This window comes from Loxodonta africana, chromosome 19 (assembly GCF_030014295.1).
Source record: "Loxodonta africana isolate mLoxAfr1 chromosome 19, mLoxAfr1.hap2, whole genome shotgun sequence".
In the NCBI taxonomy this organism is placed as follows: Eukaryota; Metazoa; Chordata; class Mammalia; order Proboscidea; family Elephantidae; genus Loxodonta; species Loxodonta africana.
The window spans coordinates 51375857-51389152 of NC_087360.1; the positions used below are offsets into that span (position 1 = coordinate 51375857).

Here is a 13296-nt window from a genome sequence, read left to right on the forward strand (position 1 = left end):
CTGTTACACATAAGGTCGCCAGGAGTCAGAGCCAACTAGACAGCCACTAAAACACCTACTGAGTACAAGGCACAAAGCCCCACAATCAGATGTTTTGGGCTGGCAAGAAGGAAAGAAAAAAAGTAATATGAATGATTCTACGCTGTGTCCTAAGGTTTCTCACGTGTCATCTCACTTTATCTTCACAGGCGCACGCGTACATACATACTCACCCATACATATTCACATACCCAAACTTGTAAGGAAGGTTATTTCTACATTAAGAAGAGGGAATGGAAACTCTAAGAGTAAATTGCCCCCCAAATCATACAGCATGGAAGTGGTTGAGGCAGAAGTCAGACCCATGTCTCTAGAGAACCAAATGGTGCCACTAGGTACCAGAATGAAGGGTTGCCCACACAGTGGAAGGCGAGGAAGTAAAGGCAACCTGTAACCGCTTCACTTCAAGGGCCTTTTGATCTGTGATCATTGGGTAGAGCTTGTTTTCAAACCAGGTGCCTGGATGGTGCAAATGGTTTGCACTGGATTACTAACTTAAAGGTTGGTGGCTGGAACCCACCCCGCAGTGACGCAAAAGAAAGGCCTGGAACCTGTTAGGTCTCTGGGTCCGGCTAGGTCCCTCTGTTCACAGCAGCATCCCTCTCTGCATGAGGAGAGTGCGCAGAGATGGGAATATCTGCTCCCAGGAAACCTAGACATCCCCCTCCTGAGCAGCGGGGCTTCAGGCGCCTCAAGGCCCTTGGGTTGCGCAGTCTTCCCCGGCGGGCGCTCATATGCCAAGAACACCAGCACCTGTGCCCCAACAGCACAAAAGCCCAAGGATTTCCTGGATCGGAGTCCTTTGTTGGCTTGAAAGAGTCGCCCAAGGGTTGCCTCATCCTGCTTCTGGCAACCCTGGCCCAGCCTGGCCGCACTGCGGTCTCCAGCAAAGCACTGCCGGGCCAAGGAGGGGAGGGGAGTTCCTGGTGGGCGATCTACGGCCCCTGCACCTTGCTTTGCTGAGATGTAAACCTCACCTGCTGCCCGCCAGGTGTGTCTTCGGTTCTAAACGGGATCTTCAGGGCCGTAACACTGCCCAGACCTTGTGAACAACAGTGGTCGCTATGAATAGTGGGGCCATGCTGGAGGTCAACAGATTCCCTATAGGGCACCCTTGGCTCCTAGCAGCTGGAATTTCCCGCCAAGGGTGTGGAGTAGAAATATAGAACTGAAACTGGCGCTGGCGAGCAGCAGGCAAGGCCTCTGGGCTAAAGGGGTGGCGGAAAGAGCGTGCTGGCTGTGGAGAGGGACAGCGCAGGAGAGGAAACCCTGCTTTGGACATTGGCTTCTACCTGGCAGTTCTTCACTTCTGAGGGTTGGATGGATGCCAAAGTGAAAATAAATCTTCTAAAACAATAAGCAAAAGTTGAGCACCTCAATACAAAAAGAGGTTAAGATCTAAAAAGATAATTTCCTAAAAAAAAGAATACAGGTGGCCAAATAACGTGGGGAAAAATGCTCAACCTCACCAGTAACAGAAGACAAATACCAGTTGCTGTCCAGTCGATTCTGACTCGTGAAGACCTCGTGTGTCAGAGTAGAACTGTGCTTCGTAGGGTTTTCTGTGGCTGATTTTTCCGAAGCTGATCACCAGGCCTGCTTTCCAAGGCGCCTCTGGGTAGCCTTGAACCGCCAAACTTTTGATTAGCAGCTAAGTGCCGTAACTGTCTGCACCACCCAGGGACTCCAGTAACCAAAAAAAAAAAAAAAACTAATTAAAACAAAATACCATTTTTTTTTTTTTTTTGCCTATCAAATTGAGAAAAGTTTGAAAACATGGTTACAGACAAGAGTTTCTGAGGTTGTGGAGGAACCCACAGAGTGTTGGCAGAAGTGTGAACTGACTCAGCCATTTTGGAGGACACTTAGCATAATTTTGCCAAAGTGTTGACTTTTTACAGACCCTTAGACCCAGCATTTTCATTTTTGGGAATTTATCCCAAGATTGCATAAAGCTTTAGCTACAGGGATACTCATTCCAACAATGATTGTAGCAGTAAAAATTTAGAAAAAATGGTAATAATGTATTCACAAGATTGAATACCATGCAACAAAAATCTCGTAAAAGAATAGTCAATGAGCCATAATGTTTGCAATATACTGTTAAACGTGAGAAACAATTTTTCTCACGTTTGACAGTATGTTTCTCATATGTTTCTCAACAGTATGTGTTACTGTGAGAAACAGTAAATGATTCAAATTGTTAAAGGGAAATATGTACAGGATATGGGTGGGTATACACCACAATGTTAATAATGATTACCTCTGACAGAAACATTGCAAATTATTTTCTCCTTGTAGTTTCCAATTTTTTTATAACCAGCTTATAAAACTTTTGCAATAAGGAAAAAAAAAAAAAAAGGTTATTTCTAAAAGGAGAGGGAAGCAGCTGGGTCTAATATGTTACAATTCCCCAGAGAAGGGAGTAAGGGGAAGGCCCCACAAAAGAAGCAAAACCAGGAGCACTTTTCTAGGACAGATTTAGGAGTTGAACACTGGGCATTCCCACAGGCTGGGGAATCCAGAAGATGGGTGGAGCAGTTTATGGTTATGCAAATCCAGAGATTGATCTCTTTTTAAAAATTGCAAGAGCACTTTCTGTTTGTTTGTTTGTTTGTTTCTGAGACAGGATTAGAGAATCTGGAGTTAGAGAGGCCTCCGAATCTTCTGGAAGGGGAGGGGAGGGCAGGGTAGGGTGGGCTGGCGAGCCTCCTGACAAAGCAATCTTCCACAGCTGAGATGAAGGGGCGTGTGGGGTAGTAAAGCATGTTCATAAAGGACACAGCCCAAGTCAGCCTGTCACCTGCCTTAAGACCGCGGCTTGTCACTTACCATCATCTTAGGCAAATTTCCCAACCTCTCTGTGCCTCAGCTTCCTTCTGGGGATAATAATGGTGCCTACCTCATTAAGTGAACTAATACATGCAGTGTGTTGAGAGCAGTGCCTAAACATAGGAGGCACTTTATAATGTTAACTGTTTGTAAAATAGCTTCATACTTGTCCTAACTCTGTAATTCTGTGTGACCTTTGGAAAATCATTGACCTCTTTAACGTCTGTAAAGTGAGGATATAGAGACAGTGTTGCCGTTAGGTGCATTTGAGTTGATTTCAACTCATGGTAGAACTGGCTTGTAGGGTTTTCTAGGCTGTTATCTTTACGGGAAAAGGAGCCCTGGTGGTGCAGTGGTTAAGTGCTCAGCTGCTAACCGAAAGGTTGGTGGTTCCAACACTATTTGAATCCACCAGCTGCTCCACTGGGAGAAAGATTATAGCCTTGGAAACCCTAAACGGCAGTTCTACTCTGTCCTGTATGGGTCACTTTGAGTCGGAATTGACTCAACGGTAATGGATTTTTAAAAATCTTTACAGGAGCAGGTTGCCAGTCTTTCTAATTAAAATACAAATATTGTTAAACTAGATTTAAAAAATCCAATTTTACATAGGTTAGGCTGTAGCTATTTTTGGTTAGCAGCTGAGTGCTTAACTCTTTTGCCACCAGGGCTCCTTAGAGATAGTGTACAAGAGTGAAAACCCCCTGAATTAAAGTCAGGTCACCTAGGCCCAGTTAGTTCAATCCATGAGCATTTACTGATTTTTCTGTAGGCAAACCATAGCTTTCTTTGGTTTATATGTGTATGGTAGATCTTTTTCCATCCTTTTACTTTAAACCTTTTTCCATCTATAGATTTAATGTCTGTCTTTTGTAAGAAATACAAAGTTGGATTGTTTTTTGTTGCTGTTGTTTTGTTTTGAAGCTGTTATTGATTTTTTTTTTTCAATGTGGTTTAGGTGAAAGTTTACAGAACAAATTATTTTCTCATTCACAAATTTATACACAAATTATTTTGTGACATTGGTTACAATCCCTGCAATGTGTCAGCACTCTCCACCCTTTCCTCCCCAGGTTCCCCATTTCCATTCATTCAGTTTTCCTGTCCCTTCCTGCCTTGTCTTTGCTTTGGGCCAGGTGTTGCCCATTTGGCCTCATATACTTGATTGCTCTAAGAAGCACTTTCCTCATGTATGTCACTGTTTGCTTTATAAGCCTGTCTAATCTTTGGCTGAAAGGTGAGTTTTGGGAGTGTTAGAGTTAGAAGGGTGTCTGGGAGCCATAGTCTCGGGGGTTTCTTCACTGTCTGTCAGACCAGTAAGTCTGGTCTTTTTTGTGAATTTGAATTTTGTTCTGCATTTTTCTCCTGCTCTGTCTGGGAGCCTCTATGTGTTCCCTGTCAGAGCAGTCGGTGGTGGTAGCTGGGCACCATCTAGTTCTTCTGGGCTCAGGCTGGTGGAAGTTGTGGTTCATGTAGTCTTTTGGGCTAGTATTTTACTTGTGTCTTTGGTTTTCTTTATTCTCCTTTGCTCCAGATGGGATGGGGCCAATAGATGTATTTCAGATGACGACTTGCAAGCTTTTAAGACCCCAGATGCTACTCACCGAAGTAGGATGTAGAGCACTCTTTTTATGAACTATGTTATACCAATTGACCAAGATGTCCCCCAGCATTATGGTCTCCAGCCCTCAGCCCCAGTAACTCAGTCCCTCAGGGTGTTTGAATGTGTCTAGGCAGCTTCTGTGACTATGCCCTCTTTGTGCTCTTAAATATATGAATATGCATGCTGTACATACTAATATGTATGTAAGAATAGCTATAGCCTAACCTATGTGAAGTTGGATTTTTTTTAATCCAGTCTAACAATATTTGTATTTTAATTAGAATATTTATGTAACTAATATAATTATTGATGTATTTGAGTTTAAATCTACCATCTTACTATTTTTTCTATTGTGACACTTATTCTGTATTTCTTTTTATCTGCTTTATTGCTTTAATTTTGGATTAATCAAATTTTTTTATAATTCCATCATTTCCACCCCTTATTTACCTTTTAGTCTCCTCTTACTGTTTTTTAATCATTCTTATAATGGTTACCTGGAAGAAAGTCCTGGCAATCTACTTCCGAAAAATCAGCCATTGAAAACCCTATGGATCAGAGTTCTACCCTGACACACACACAGTCGCCAGGAGTCAGAATCGACTTAATGGCAACTGGTCAGTAGTGGTTACCATAAAAATTATGACGCACATCTATTTAAAAAAAAAAAATCTATTTAGACTTATTAAATTCTACTAGAAAATAGTACTATTGCCATTTCCTAGTCAATGCAAGAAACTTAAAAACACTTCAGCTTCGTTTAATTTCTTTTGTGGTATTGTTACCACATATTTTAATAATGCATGTATTTTAAACACCACCAGATATTGTTTTACAAAGTTGCTATTCATTTAGATTTACCTATCTTTCTCCTTCATAACTCATTTCTTCTTACACCTCCAGACTTCAGTCTGAAATTATTTTCTCTTTGGCCTAAAGAACTCCCTTTAGTATTTCCTTCTTGTGGATCTTCTGGTGGCAAATTTTCTCCACTTTGGTTTGTCTTAAAATGTTTTTATTTCACCTTTATTCTCTTCAGTGAATACAGAATTTGAAGTTTTTTTTAGTACTTTGAATATGTCATTCCATTTTCTTGTTTCCTTTTTTCTATTGAGAGGTCAGCGGTAGTCTTATTGTTCTTTTGAAGGTAATATGCCTTTTATATTCTCACTGCTTTTAAATTTTTTCTCTTTGTCTTGGATTTTCCGTAGCTGGATTTTTCATGTTCGTAGGTATAGTTTCCTTTGTAAACAATATTGCCTGGACTTAACATCTTTCATTAATTTTCAAAAAATTTCATCCATTATCTCTTTAAATACTTCTTCTACTCATACTTTTCTTTCTCACTGTTGGTATTCTAATTATGTGGCTATTAGCCCTTTCTAACATGTGGCACATAACTCTTTGCCCTAACTTCTAGAGCGAAGCCCTTCAAAGATTCAACCTGAAAGCCTGGGGCTGTTGAACAAGACCCTTCCTCCTTGGCAGACTTTGAACTCAAATTTTTGTCTCCTTGGTCCCAGGAGGCTGCCTAGAGCTTGGTTTAGCTTCTCAGCCTCTTGACCACTGCCTTGGCATTAGCAGGTGCCCTAATGGGAAAGGCAGTAACAAATGTCAGACTCACCTCGCCATACTTATCTCTCTGGATTCTTGCCTTCTTGAGTCCTTGCTGCCTCGGTAGCTCTCCAGTGTCTTCGAATACATGTTTTTAGTATTTTATCCACTTTTTCTAGCTGTTCTTGGCAGGGAGGTTTGTCCAGTACAAGCTAGTTTGCCATAGCCAGAAGCAGACTTATTACTGTATGGAAATAATAAAGAGATGGTCCTTGCCCCTGGGAGGCCAGACATGATAACAGTGTAAAGCTTGCAAGCAAAATGCTATTTTAAACGGAACCAGGGGAGACAATTGTTCTGATTAGGAGGATCTGCGAAGACAACCTTGAAGAATGCATAGGACTGTGATCTGTGGCTGTTTGTAGGGAATGAGAGGGTAGGGATAGAGGCACATTGATCTAAGAGGAAAAACTCAAGCCAAGTGTAGGCTAATGTGATTGGATGTGTGACATGTAAAGGGCTGGAGTGAGGGAAGGGAGAGAAATGTAGTTGGAATTCAAGCTAGGAATGTAGTTGTGTGCCAAATTGTAAAGGCTTTTATATCCTGTGAATTTGGATCTTATTTATACATGATGATGAGTCATTGATTTTTTTATAGCTTAGGCGTGACTAGTTCTGGCTTTGCCTGAGCTAACTGTGTAATGTTTGTAAAGTCCTAATCCTTTCTGGTTCTTGATTATTAAAATAAGAATCACAATACCTACCTTTTCAAGGTTATTGTGTGGCATAGATGCGTTTGCGGGTGCAGATACGCTTTGATGAGAAAGAAGTTTGTGGCCAGGGCAGAAGAGACAATGGATGTTTCTCTTCAGAGCTGGATATTAGTTTGTCAGGCTTGTGGTCTGAAGGGGGCTATCGCAAGAGCCCCCAAACTTTCTGTCCTTGCTTGTGAGTCACAGAATGAGGATTGCTGGGTCTCCAGTGAAACCCGTGGGCCTTCAAAGTCCTCAGTTCTGACTTCTTGTCCAACACTGGTGTCCCTGCCATAGCACCTGCCATGTGGTGTTTGGGCTTTGCTTGAATATCCCAAGAGACGTGGAACCCCCTCTCTCCGAGGCAGATCATCCCTTCGTGGGGCAGCTCTGGACAGCTCTGACTACAAGCAAGTTATGCAGTCCTCCCTTGATGGTAATGTGCCATGAACTGAGGAATACAATTAGTCAAACTCTCTGTACCTGGTTAAAAAAAAAAAATGTATTATGCCTTCCTTTACCTTTCGCCTACTCATCCTGGTTTTGCCCTTTAGGGCTCCATATCCCAAGTCTACTTCCTCTTCCATGAGATTAACCTGCAGTCCCTTAAGATAGTCTTCTTGTCTCTCTGAATTATTGAAGGCCCAAGGCACACGAGCCAAGTATTTATCTTTTGCTACATGTCCTCATTCTGGAATTCTTAGAAGTAGTTTCCACCTGGGTATGGTGACCACAACCTTGAGGGTTTTAAATTTTTATTTAGCAGATACTCTTATAGTGCTTATTATGTGCCATTCATTTAATCTTGAGGGTTTTAAATTTTTATTTAGCAAATACTCCTATAGTGCTTATTATGTGCCATTCATTTAATCTTCATAGCAATTCAGTAAGCTAAATATGATTATTACTCCCTTTTATAGACAAGGAAACTAAAATGTAGAGGAGTATTTTGCTTACGGTCTCAGAGCTAGTAAGTGACAAAATGAGGACTCAAGCTCAGATGGTCTGCTTCCAGAGTGTGTTCTTCACCACTCTGCTGTGCCAGTCCACCTTGGCCTGATGACATGCCACTTGGCCCTGTCCTAGTTGTGCAAAGAGCAGGCTGGTCTCAGCCCCCTGCACCCTTCAGGGAGACACTATGAACAGGAATGGAATCCTCACCAGAGCATCCTAGGCTTCTCCAAAGGTGAGCGATTTGCCTCAGGACTGCTCTCTGAAGCTGTTGCTTACAGAAACCACAGGTCAGTTAAAGACAAGCCCTGTTTAAGAGCTTTTGCCATTGGCCTCCTTGTGTGAGGGTCACACCTGTCTTGTAGTCCAGAGTGTAAGGCATAATAAGATCAGGAGTATGGATGGGCAACATGCTGCCATGTTTGAAGGGCCCTAAGAAGGTATGCAGAGAGAAAGCAGTCCATGAGCAAGCAGAAAGAGATTCTCAAAGCCTCGTATTGTTACTCTCAGCACCTTGAAGAGGCCATTCCATCCAGGTCAACTGGAAGGGGGAAGGATACTTTACATAGGAGTACCCGAAGAGTTCACAGTAGCTTCAATGTGGATCTCCTGGACCCCACATTTCACTAGTGGCTCAGTCTCTGGAACCAGTTCACCTTCACATTCAATAAACATTTCCTTGAAGCCTATAACATTTACTCTGCAGGGGCCAGAGAAGAGTAAGATGCAAGTCCACCCTTAAGAAGTTTTTAACCTAGTTGAGGATATGGAAGCATCTGGGAAAGGCCAGAAGAATGCCTAGTTAATAAGCCTACATTGGAAGTAGAGAACCTTGGAGCCTAGTTCAGTAGAAATGTTGCACGAAGGAGGTGGGATTTGAGCTAGGACTTGGAGAATGAGAAGATATAAGTAAATAGGCAGGATGAAGAAGAAGAGTATGCTGAATATCTTCTGTTTGCCCCTTCAGATCTGCTGCCCACCCTCTCCATCATCCCCTGGTGGTTGACCTAGATAGATTACACCAATGGGCTTCTTTGTCCTTGGCATCCAGTTAGATTTACCCAATAAGAGGCACCAGAAAGAGATTAGAAGACAGGAGAATGAAGTTAGAAATTTATTCCCCCCGATTCTTTCCTGCTGGGTTGCTGTGGGTTGGCCCTGAGACGCTTTTCTGAAGAACACAGCTCCTAACAGGTAGCCCTTCTTCGTTTAGCCACTGTCTCTGGCCCTTCAAGCCTAGGTGTGGTAACAGCTCCCCTCTTTTGCCAGCCTTGGGATATTACACTCTCCTTTGTCAGTTTCTCTGAACTCTGCCCACATCTCTGTAAACAGTTTTTTTTTTAAACTCTCTTCAAATTAAGTTTGAGTGTGCCGTTTCCTGCAGGAAACCTACTCAAACAAAAGCATTTCAGAGATACAGGAAGGTGGGTGGGCAAAATGGTGGGAATTCATAGACCTGTCTGGCCAAAAACCTACGGTGGGAGAGGAGGGTAGGTTGGAGTCTAGACTATGAAGAGCCTTGGATGTTAAACAAAGGAGTATGAAATCACTGAACGTTCTGTAGATTTTTGTTTTTTTTTTACACCCCCTATTCTAATGCATCTCTTCTCTCTTCCAGGAAACCTCTGCTGATTCCCCTGTGCCCTGTCTGCTCCTCCTAACTGCCTCGGAGTACCTCTTCCATCAGATCCTCTAGTCAGAAGACAAAGATGGCACTGCCTCTAGGCTCCTGCCTCAGCTGCTGTTTGGCTGTTCTCTCCCTTCTACCATTCCTGAGCCTGGCCCAGTATGAGAGCTGGCTGAACTACCCTGAGTACCTCCAGCAGCCGGCTCCTGAGTACCACCAGCCGCAGGTGCCCCCCGATGTTGTCAAGATCCAGCTGCGCCTGGCTGGGCAGAAAAGGAAGCACAGCGAGGGGCGGGTGGAGGTGTACTACAACGGGGAGTGGGGCACTGTGTGCGACGATGACTTCTCCATTCACGCCGCCCACGTGGTCTGCCGGGAGCTGGGATATGTGGAGGCCAAGTCCTGGACCGCCAGCTCCTCCTATGGCAAGGGGGAAGGTAAAATGCTCTGGGCTTTGGAAATGGGAACGGTCTTACATGAGGTTAACCTGGTAAAGAAAGGAAGCTGCAATTACTAGCTTATGAATTCCTGATGATTCTTCCATCCAGGGCCGCCTTCTGTGGCTGTACAGGTTGTGCCCTGCAGAAATGGGTGGGGGGGCGGGTAGTGCTGTGATGGGGGGAAGGGTGATATTGGTAGGAGGGAGAGGGGGTGAGTAACAGCAGAGTGGCCACCGCCCAGGACCTCCTGAGCTTAGCACTAAAGGTTCCGCATCCTGGGAAATCCTTCAATCCCAGGCAAACCAGGACAGTGTGGTTTCCCTGGGTAAGAGCTGAAATCAGCCTGTGCTCCTCTCTCCACGTCATGTGACCTATCCTGCATCTGCCCAGGGGAAGTAGTGCCTTCTCTAAATTGGTTTCTCATGGGACCAGTGGCCTCATGGGACCAAGGCACTCATGGGAGTGCCTTTTGGTGTTTCTCACAAAGGCTCCCAATATGTTAGTGTCCCTGACTCTATCCTCCTTCCTACCCAAGTTGAACTCACAGTTCTAACCTTAGCTTGAGGGGAACGGAGTTGCTTTGGGTTTTTCTCTTGTTTATTAGGTTCAAATCAATTTTTTTTTTTAAAAAATTCCCAAGAGCTTTGAAAGATGGAAATTTCTTGGAGCCCCAGGCCTCGAGCTCAGTCTTGGTGCTGACCTAACTAACTGTATGACTTTGAGGAAGGCACTTATTCTCTTTGGCCTCAGTTTCCCCATCTGGAAGTTGGACTATCTAAGAACTCTTGAGATTCTAACGGTCTGTGGTCCTCAGTGGGAAAGCAGATGAGGGCAAAGGGCAAGATTTTTTAAAAATTACAGGTGGCTAGGAGTTTCCCATCCCTTGGTAAAGTAAAGGCAGCTCCTCCCCTTGGCAGAGACATTGGGCAAGGCATCAGCAGGGGTCTGGCTGCTGGGTTAAAGCAGCCGTTCCGAACTCCCCTCCTGGACAAATGGATTAATGTTGTGCTGACTGCATTAGAATCACCTGGTGGCTTAGAATGCAAATACGTCAGACCCCAACGCATGCTACTCAGGCATATTAAGTCTAGGCTGCCACCTGGGACTCTGGCTTTTTGAAACCCTGCAAGTGTTTGTGATGCACAGGTTTAGAAGACATGGAAATATAGATCATTGTTATGGTCTTTTCCACCCTGTTTTTTTGTTATTCTATAAAATTATAGGAGAAAGGAAATGCCATCTCATACATTACATGTCTCATCTCAGTGCAGTTGAAAATTTCCTGTTGGAGTAAGAAGATCAAGAAAGCACACTTAGAGTAAAATATTCTCTGAAGCTGACACTGGGTTACTTAGCAGTGATGAGAAAAAAAGCAGCAAAGACAAGTTAGCAGATGCTGGGCTTTAAAACCCCATTTCCTGTCTTATGTACAAAAACTTCAGACACTTCTACATAATTCCACATCTATGTTTGTCCTGCTTGCTAGGCGATCCGGAGGTAACTTCAGATTTATGTTTTCTATTTCAGGCTCTCTAAGCCTAATTATTTTAGTACTTTCCAATGACTGTGGACTTTTTTCAGAAACAAGTTTATTTTATTTCTACCCAAACTTAACATTTACTTGTCATCAGACATTACGGTTGTGTTTTTTCCCCATCCATGTTCACCTACCCTGAAGTGGGCATGGGGGAGGGTAGCTAGAGAGGTGGGTTTGCCTGGGTTGGAATTTGCCATCCAAGGATGATGAAGGGAAAAAAGCTCAAGGGAGCAGAGGACATATGTGAGGGATCAATTAAAATCATGGTGTGTGGAATCTCAGTGTCTCAGTCAGGGTCCTCTGGAGAAATAGAACCAATGAAATAGATAAATTGATTGATAGATTGACAGGTAGATATTTACTTCAAGGAATTGCCTCACAGAATTGTGGAGGGCTGGCAAGTCAAAAATCCATTAGCCAAGCAACAGGTTAGAAACTCCTGCAGGCTTGCCTCACAAGATCCGTAAGTCAGGGGACGGGAAGAACTCGAGTTCTGCCAAAGTATCTATAGCCTGGAGGCAGCATACACCCAGGGAAATTCCCTTTTTGCTCCCAAGGCCCTCAACTGATTGATTATATTAGATTACACTGTGGAAGGTAATCTGCTCTACCCATAGCCAGCTGATGTTATCACATGTAAGTACTCCATAGCAGCAACCACAAAACCAATCATTACACTGGGTAAGGAGAAAAGGAATAACATGAAGGAGTTGAAGGACTGTGAAAAGCTGCCAGGATCAATGGATTGTGAGTTTCTGTTGGGATTGGGATTCTAGAAGGCACATGCCAGGAAGATGGTGGCGTGGTATGGAGTGTAAAATTAGCCTGGTTAAAATGGAGATTGAGAAAGGGATGCAGTTATTGGTAATAACAAGTCTAAGTCATGAGCATGAGAGAGTGGCTGAGGTAGGCTGGAGAAAAGTGATTTGAGAGAGGTGGTAAAGGAACTAAGTGGCTAAGAGTATTGGAAAGGTCATCTAAAAAAAACCGTCAAGTCAATTCTGACTCGTAGCAACTGTATAGGACAGAGTAGAGCTGCCCCACAGGGTTTCCAAGGACCTTTTGGTTAGCAGCCATAGCACTTAACCACTATGCCACCAGGGTTCCTGAAGGGTCATCTATGGATATTGAAATCATCAAGATTTATGACGGGAGAAGTATCAGAGAGTAAGTGCTAAAAAAATGAAAAACTGTCTTATCTCCACAACTTTAAGGGTTATGCTACCTATATAAAATTGTACTTGGTTGGAGTCCCTGAGTGCTGCAAATGGTTAACGCACTTGGTTGCTAACCAGAACATTGGAAGTTTGAGCCCACCCAGAGGCACCTTGGAAGAAAGGCCTGGTGACCTACTTCTGAACAATCAGCCATTGAAAACCCTATAGGGAACACTTCTACTCTGACACAGACAAGGTCGCCATTAGTCAGAGTTGACTTGGCAGCAAGTGTTTTTTTTTTAAACTGGTTTATCTAAGTAATGGCTTCAAAAATAAATATATTTGAATTGCATCAGCATCAGTCTAGGTTTTCAGGGCTGGATACATGGTAGGCATGCAGTCAGTATTAGCTGAGTAATTTATTAAAATTTTGATTTGGGAGAATATAAAAAACAGCAAAACAGTACTTGATATAGTGACCACAGAATGTGACTGGTGCCATGGTGTGTTACAAGGAGGTTTAATCTGCAAGCCAGGCTCTGTGGATGAACTGTGAATGCTTCAGTTGATCCCATAAAGGTTGCCCTTTCAGGAGTTAATGTTCACAGCCTCCCCTGAGGTTTACCTTTTGTCTCTGCGCAGCAGTGGTCAGGTTGTGGTAATGAAGCCAGAGAGAGCGCCCCAGGGCCTTCCCGGGGTTTTCCCACCTGCTTGCCAACAGGCCTCTTCTCCTCAAGCACCTCTGAGCTCAGGTAAACCCTGGGTCCTTTTAGAGAGTTCTAGAAGGGCCAGCTGTCGCATTTC

General features: G+C 43.6%; 1 protein-coding gene across 1 annotated transcript in view; it reads left to right on the top strand.

The window, feature by feature from the left end:
• Positions 1-13296, top strand: part of LOXL2 (lysyl oxidase like 2) — a 121249-nt gene that overhangs the window by 27526 nt on the left and 80427 nt on the right. The window contains exon 2 of the mRNA XM_003412375.4: positions 9350-9795. Coding sequence (XP_003412423.1) covers positions 9441-9795 — 355 coding nt within the window. The 5' untranslated portion in view covers positions 9350-9440. The remainder of the gene's footprint in view (positions 1-9349; positions 9796-13296) is intronic.